The sequence below is a fragment of the Lipotes vexillifer genome, unplaced genomic scaffold, assembly GCF_000442215.2.
Source record: "Lipotes vexillifer unplaced genomic scaffold, Lipotes_vexillifer_v1.1 scaffold697, whole genome shotgun sequence".
Lineage (NCBI taxonomy): Eukaryota > Metazoa > Chordata > Mammalia > Artiodactyla > Lipotidae > Lipotes > Lipotes vexillifer.
In genome coordinates, this window is record NW_006779498.1 from 182,721 (window position 1) to 190,345 (window position 7,625).

The 7,625-nt window shown below is 56.6% G+C and overlaps 1 protein-coding gene across 1 annotated transcript; it reads right to left on the bottom strand.

Annotated features, from left to right (window-relative positions):
• Positions 1-475: 475 nt before the first annotated feature.
• Positions 476-2,918, bottom strand: HAND1 (heart and neural crest derivatives expressed 1). Its single transcript, XM_007452843.1, has 2 exons — positions 2,168-2,918; positions 476-580 (listed from the first exon to the last, which is right to left on the bottom strand). The coding sequence occupies exons 1-2, from the start codon at positions 2,717-2,719 to the stop codon at positions 476-478; spliced, it is 657 nt and encodes a 218-aa protein (XP_007452905.1). The 5' UTR covers positions 2,720-2,918.
• Positions 2,919-7,625: the final 4,707 nt, after the last annotated feature.

Genomic DNA, 7,625 nt, shown 5'->3' on the forward strand with positions numbered 1-7,625 from the left:
TTTCCCTGGCAGAAAACCATTGATTCCTCTTATTGCATCTTAACTAGGCAGGAGAGCTCGAGGAGGGTTTTGACGCGAAGCCGACAGGGGGGCGAGAAAGTCAGGCAGACAGTGTAGTGAGGAAGGCGTTAGGGGTTCTAAACTCGCCCCCGAAGGGTTGGAAAGGGTACGTCTTAGCGCGCTTGGGTCCCGCAGTCCTTCCTTTTCGAATCGTGCAGCCACGAGCCTCCCTCTCGGTTGCAGGGGTGGGGGTTTTATATATATATTTCTCTTTCTCTTCACGTATCAAAAACAATTTCAAATGACATTGCACGTGCGATCCAAATGTGTAGATGCAGCCAGCGACCTGCCAGCGCCCCAGCAGAGGCCAGGCGGGATGCTCCCCATAAGCCCCTGGCACTCGCCTCCGCCTTCCTCTGCTCCCGGGGCTCCGGGGTCGAGCAGCCGTGGCGGGGTCCTCGGCGCAGGCCTCGGCTCACTGGTTTAACTCCAGCGCCCAAACTTGCTGCGGCCAACCTGTGCGCCCTTTAATCCTCTTCTCGCCTGGGCCCAGGGCAGGAGGAAAGCCTTCGTGCTGCTGCTGCCAGAGGACACACACAAGAAAAGAGGCGAGAGAGACAGGTTTAAATGTTTCTGCTCCGCTCGCCCAGGCGTGGGGTAAAAGGTGTTGGGAGCAGTAACTGGGAGCCTTTAAATAAGTGACGAATTTCTGTTTGTGAAATAGGCAAACAGGCTCATAAATTTGCCTTTATGCGCCGAGTTCCTGGGGTGTGGTTGGGGGGGCTGGGATGGGCTGGGCAGCTTCTGGGGGTTTGGTAGTGAGAATTTTCTGCGGCTGGTGAAACGAATGCCCTTAGGTTTGGCTTTATGGAGCCGAAGGGAGACTGCGGGGGTTGGAATGGGAGGGGTGGGAATCAGCAGCTTCCTCTCTCGCGGACATGCTCTCCGCACACATCCCACTTTCCAACCTAGTTTATAGCGCCTGGGCTTGGATACAGGGTTGGGTCTCTGCAGCCGGCTCTGGGCACTCAGAAGGCTACGCGAATGAGCGGGGGAGTCGACCTGGCTTAGCATCCCCCTTCCCCGCTACTTGAAGGAGGCGGCAAAGTGCAGGGAATGGGGAGACGCCCAATAACTACTTCCAACGAGGGCGTCGCCCGGGCCTGCATGTCCTCCAGCCCAGGGCGGTGGTTTAGAGACTCGATGACCACGGTCTTTCCCAGTCTCTTCAGGTGACTTCCCTAGTTTACCACAGCCCCTGCGGGTCAGATAAAACCCAGGAGCCTCTCTAGTCTCCAACGCGCGGTGTTCCTGAGCGCACCAATCTAGAGAAACTAGTTCAGTTCCCCAGCTTGGAAATCACTGCTTCAGAGGTCCCAGAGCCCTGCGCCAGCGAAACTGAGCTCAAGTGTCGCCTCACTGGAGAGGATCGGAAAAAGCCGAGTAGGGATTGCGATCTCCAAAGCCAAAAGAAGTGAGTGACTTGCTTGTCGGCGTTTATACACAAAACCATCAAGGTGGCCCTAGGAACCAGCCATGGGGAGTGGAGCGGTGAAACATCCTCCAGATGTTTATTCCTCCAGGGAATAAACTGACTTGTTTTACCCAAGTAAACAACTCCTCGGGTAGGTGGCCTTCACATCCTGTCCCGCTCTGGGCTTCAGTTTCCCTATCTGTACAATGATGAAAGTAGACCAACCTCTCTGGCAAAGGCCCTTTGAAATCAGCAGCGGAGCCCATATGCATCAATTCACATTCAGGCAAATTAAAGTAACGAACTCCTACAACATTCTTAACCTGGCTTCCAGGAGATCCCAGGGATGAATCAGGACCCCTTGAAACTGGAAGTGAAATATATGGTGTGTGCATTTTCTCGGGGTCTGAAGCTTCCAATGGATTCTTAGAAGGGACCCTATAAGCCTGTCGGAAAAGTGTAAGATTCTGTCTTCATTCACAACCTTACAAACACTATCCACATTACAGATGAATTCAAATATGAATCTGCCTCCCTCCATGCACACAATCCCACATTTCAACCATCTCAGAACTCCCCGCAGCCTCTCAAAATTGCACGAACGGCAACGCAGACTCCTTCCCCTGCGTACTCGGCCTACGGATGCTCACCGCGCCCGCGCCCTTGGCTAGAGTGTACGGGACCCGGACTTACCAGCTCTCTTTTCCGCTTGCTCTCACGGCCGCCATCCGCCTTCTTGAGTTCGGCCTTGAAGGCCTCGGGGTCGCCGGCCTGTGCGTCCTTGGCCAGCACGTCCATCAGGTAGGCGATGTAGCTGGTGGCCAGGCGCAGAGTCTTGATCTTGGAGAGCTTGGTGTCAGCTGGCACATTGGGGATGCACTCGCGCAGCTCGGCGAACGCGCTGTTAATGCTCTCTGTGCGTCTCCGCTCCTTCTTGGGTCCTGAGCCTTTCCGCCGGCCCAGGCGGCCGCCGAGCGTCTCCAGCCGCCCGGGGCTCTGGCTGGCCCTGGTGTCTGGACCGTAGGAGGCGGCGGCTGCAGCGGCTGCGGGCGGTGGCCCGCCTGCAGGGAAGTCCGGGGCAGCGTCAGCGGGGCTGAGCAGCCAGCTCTGGAAGTAGGGCCGCTCCTGGTGACAGCGCGCGGCAGGCCCGAAGAGGAAGGACTCGTGGAGCATGGGGTGCGCGGGGTGAGGGTGGTGATGATGGTGATGGTGGTGATGGTGTGCGTAGCTGCCCACGAGGTTCATGTTGGAGCGGCCCCTGGCCTGCGCCGCCAGCCCGATTAGCGCCGCCCCATGCGCCCCAGAGACTGCCGGGGCCACCCGTGGGCTCTGGGGCGGCGCTCTGGTGGGCACTGGCTTTGAGAGATTCTGGGGCAAGGCTGAAGATGACACCCGCAGCCCGTCTTCTGGCCGGCTTCTGTTGCAGGAGAGGACGAGGATGCCGAGAGACCTGTTTAACCCTTCTGCGGCCTCCCCTTCAGGGTCTGGCTTATATAAGGCTGGGGCTTTGATGTCAACCTCTCCCTGGAGCCAATGGCAGGGGGGCGGGGAGGAGGAAAGGGGGATGGCCGTCCCTGGTTTTAAGCTCAGCTAGTGCTACTCGACTCAGGCCGCCTGCGGGGACAGGGAGGCGGCCCCGCCTCCGCCCCTCCCCGCCCCCCAGTTCCCGGCTTGTGGGGGAGACGGGCTAGTACTTGAGACACAGGCCTGTCAACGCCCAGGATGGCGTTTGTCTCCCCCTCCCTGTGGGCCCAAGAAAAGGAATCTAGAATCATGGAGAGAAAAGGCCTTCACCTAGATTTTACAGATAAGAAAACTGAGGCGCAAAAAAAGAGAAAGGTTCTTGTTTCTAGACCTTCCAGAATCCAAAATAGAAATTCCAGAGGTTCCCAGTCCTGAGCGGCATCTGCTCTACTTGGTCTCAGAGCCAGAAAAGGAGAGACCGCTGTTGGAGGCAAGATAGGCCCCTAATGTTGTTCCCTAAGCACCCTCAGTCCTTAGTCACCGGCCCATTCTGCGGGACTGCAGCAGGTCCTGCACCCGGTAGAGCACCCACCAACTCTGGCCAAGTCTTGTCCTCTACGGTGCAGGCGGCCACCCACTGGGGAAGAAGCCGGGGACAGGAGGTGGGAGGAGAGGGGTGGCGAGTAGGGGGAGGAGGGCTCCAAACCCACAGGCATTTACTGGTTTGTTCCGGGCTCCAGAGCTTGAGGTCCACTCTTCTGGCCTCCTGGGCGCCTGATCCAGCCCAAAGGCCGGCCAGGCTGATGCAGGGGCAGCCTCCTTCCCGCGGGGCTTGAACAGAGAGCCCGGAGCTCGGCTACGTTGGGCCACCCCATGCAGGTTATCACAGCTTGAGAATGTTCGAATCTTGGCGCCAAAGGTCACACTGCGAGAAATCAGCGTTTGGCGGTAAACACACACCAAGGAGACCACGACCTCCACACTCTCCGAGAGGCTCACACAGCCGGAGAAACCTGGCATCTCACACCCACCAGCGTAGAGACGAGGTCCTGGCCGCGCAGACCTCCGCTATTTCCACTCCCGGCTGGGGCCCTTAACACTCGTTGGATTCTGTCCGCGGGGGCCTTTCTCTGGGCTGGCATTGGGACCTGGGAATCCCAGGGTGGCAGCGCTTGCGGCTGGAGTTCTCTGTCTTACCTCCAATGGGTAGCTTCCCAGCTGACGTCCTCATACCTGGGTCCCTCCATCCTCACCAGCCTTTCCCAGCCAAGCCCCTTCCCTACGTGGCCTGTCAACGCCCAGGACAGCGTCTGCCACCCCTCCCCGTGGGCCCAAGAAAAGGAATCTAGAATCATGGAGCGAAAAGGCCTTCACCTAGATTTTACAGATAGGGAAGCCGAGGGAGTGTGCCCTTCTCTCAAAAGCAATGTGGAGGCAAGGGTGAAAGGAGAAGAGAAATACATGACTGCTCTTTTATTTTTTATAATTTATTTTTATTTTTATTTTTGGCTGTGTTGGGTTTTCGTTGTCGCACGAGGGCTTTCTCTAGTTGCGGCCAGCGGGGGCTACTCTTTGTTGCGGTGCCAGGGCTCCTCATTGCGGTGGCTTCTCTTGTTGCGGCACGCGGGCTCAGCTGCTGTGGCTCACGGGCTCTAGAGCACAGGCTCAGCAGTTGTGGCGCACGGGCGTAGTTGCTCCGCGGCATGTGGGATCTTCCTAGACCAGGGCTCAAACCCGTGTCCCCTGCATCAGCAGGCGGATTCTAAACCACTGCACCACGAGGGAAGCCCCCATGACTGCTCTTTTTAGAGGGCAAATTCATTCCTTTACCCATTTCTTCAACAAGTATTTACTGACCCCCGCTGTGTGCCTGGCACACTTAGCAGCCCAAAGGCAGGGGGAGAAAGGTCAACTCATATTACAGATGGGAACAGTGAGGCCCAGAGAAGATGAACAATTTTCCTTGGGGGTCGGGTAGCCAGTGGGTATGCGGTTTTCCCCTCCCGTACAGGGAATAAATAGATGGCGGCGGGCGGAGGGGTGACGACACTTCGAGGGAGAAGCCAACAAATGCTTAGTCCAGAGCCGTTTCCCCTTGTGGGAGCTCGGCTGGGCTGTGGGCCCTAGAGGTGCGTGGGGGGAGGGAGGTCCTTGTTTCCTGCCTGAGGCGGCTGGAAACCCGCTGCTCTGCCGGGCGCCTGGCGCCAGCAGCGCTGGGGTTGGGCCGAGCGCGGAGCCGGAGGCTCGCGGGGAGGGAGCACCCGGCGCCCGGTTGAGCCGCGGCTCCGCGGGGTCCCGCGCCTCCCTGGCCTGGAGGCTCTCGGGAGTGCCGGTGTGCGGGCAGAGACGGTGATTACTCCGTGGAAAAGGACCTCAATCCTCGACACGCATCCAGCCGTGGTCCTAGTCCGGCAGGATTTCCACCGGCAGACCCTCAGGCCCACCATTACACATGCACATATATATGTACACGGCCTCACAAAAAATCTCGGGCATACATGAAAGTCCATGCATTCGTGCAAATGCCACAACATATGTGTATTCTCCCGGTAACCTATTTACACCCATGCGACACACGGCATTTCAATATTCGTGCATTCCTAGGATTTTACACATTATCTCTCTGTCACCCACAGGGAACACACCTCGCTTCAGATGTGTTACAGCTCTGAGCCACTCCCAACCCTCCATGCAGGCATGCATACAGATACCATCACAGCAGAAACACATCAATTCTACACAAATATCACAGCTGCAGGGCTTGACACATACTCTTTACTGTCACATTTGTGCACAGGTCCAACCAGTTTGTGTCAGTTTCTTACAGTGTCCCACACTTGTATTCACAGCACAGATTCTGAAAACCCCATCCCACATTTCATGTGTTCTCAGTTCCCACAAACACACACAAGTACACAGCCACAATTACTACAGTATATGCACAGGTGCTCAGAAGTAGAAGTTTTCACATGTTCGCGTTCGCCCATTACACACAGGCACACAAATTCCAAACACTCAGACAAGGTGAAATCCATTCTGTCTTACCTACAGTAGTCACAATCACAAGCGCTGGAGATGAAGTTGAAACAATAGTATGCACAGTATCACATACCCCACCCCCATGAACGATGAGCACGGGATGGGATAGACAGGTACGTGCGGTGACCCACATACACACTCACAGCTCCAGCACCCACCCTCGTGTCCCAAGAGTTTTCCAGGGTTACACTGATCACTCAGGGCCCATAGAGACCCTCCAAATATCCAGCCTGCTTAGTGTGGTAGGGAACGCATTATCAGTACTGGATGATGAACCCCAGTCCCATGAGCAGCCTTGAGGACCCCCAGATCCCCTGACAGTCCCTCGTGGGTGGTTAAAGAGCAGGGTGCTGGCAGTCCCCTGGACCCCAGAAAGCAGTGCTTTCCACCCAGAGTCACAGAGTCTAAGTAGTCCTCCAAACAGTGCCTGCTGTGGGAGCATGGCCCTCGAGGACCACTGGGGCTCCGGGCTGGGAAGCCTCCAGTGGGATGGACGCCAGGGAGATGGCCTGTGTAGAACACGAGGCGCCTAGGCTCCAGACCCGGCCTTCTGAAAGACCCCAAGGTGCTTTCAAGTCCAGCGTGGCTCAGGTGCATTTGGAACGACAGTGGGAACCCAGTAAAGGTGTTCTCTCTCTCCTTCCCAGGCTATATGGTGTGGGAGGTCTGGGTCCCAGGAGTTTGGCCGAAATGTTTCTAAGCTGAGAGGCAAGAGATGTGCCTTGAGTTCTGGCTCTACCTAGCACCTCACTGTGTTCCTTTCCCTCTCCGAGCCTCAGTTTCCCCATTTTCAGAAAAAACGGGGACTGATAGTATGGAGTTGTGTAATTCTGAGCTCAGGGCTGTTGCACGGCTCCCCTCTGGTTCCTCTCTCCCAGCTCTGGGACTTCGCACTTGGCTCTGGGGCCCGAAGACTCTAGCATGCCCAGGCCCACGAAAACAGACTAAGGAACAGGAATCTGGGACTCTGGGTTGGGGCGGGGCATCCTACCTACCAGTCTCAAATCCCCCTACCTCCCCTCCGGACCGCATCCCGCGGTGCTCGTGGGGACTGCGCCTTCACAAGGTCTGGCGCTCCGAGCATTTGTAAATGCATGCTTCTTCCTCCAGTTATGCTAGTGAGGTCCGGCCAGCACCCTCACCCCATTTTACAGGCTCTTAAGCACATAGAGGTTAAAACTTTGTATTAAGGGAGTGTTTAAGGGAGCCTCTCGGAAGAATCGCGCCCACCCACCGGGACTGAAACTCAGCACTGGCATTCTGCCCTGGGTGAACTTTTGCATCCTCGTTTCCCTCCTCTGTAAATTAGGGTGCAGTAACACCCGCCGCAGAGGGCTGGTTTAAGATTAAGCGAAATTATGTAGGTGAAGCTCTTAGCACAGTGACAGTAAACCTGGAAAAATGGTGGCTCTGTTTTTAGGAATATTAATTCCACAGGGGAAGAAATGGAGTTACGTGAGTCATGACTACATAGCCCTGGATAGGGAGGGAATCCAGGCATCCCCTTTGCAGTGCTCTGTTCTGATCTGACCGCTCCCCTTTCGACCACATCGAGTCCTCTTCTTTCCCCACCGCCCCTACAAAACCCTACTGTCAGGAGGCTGGAGATGGGGGACACCGAGCATCGCCAGGTGCGGGGGGGGGGGGG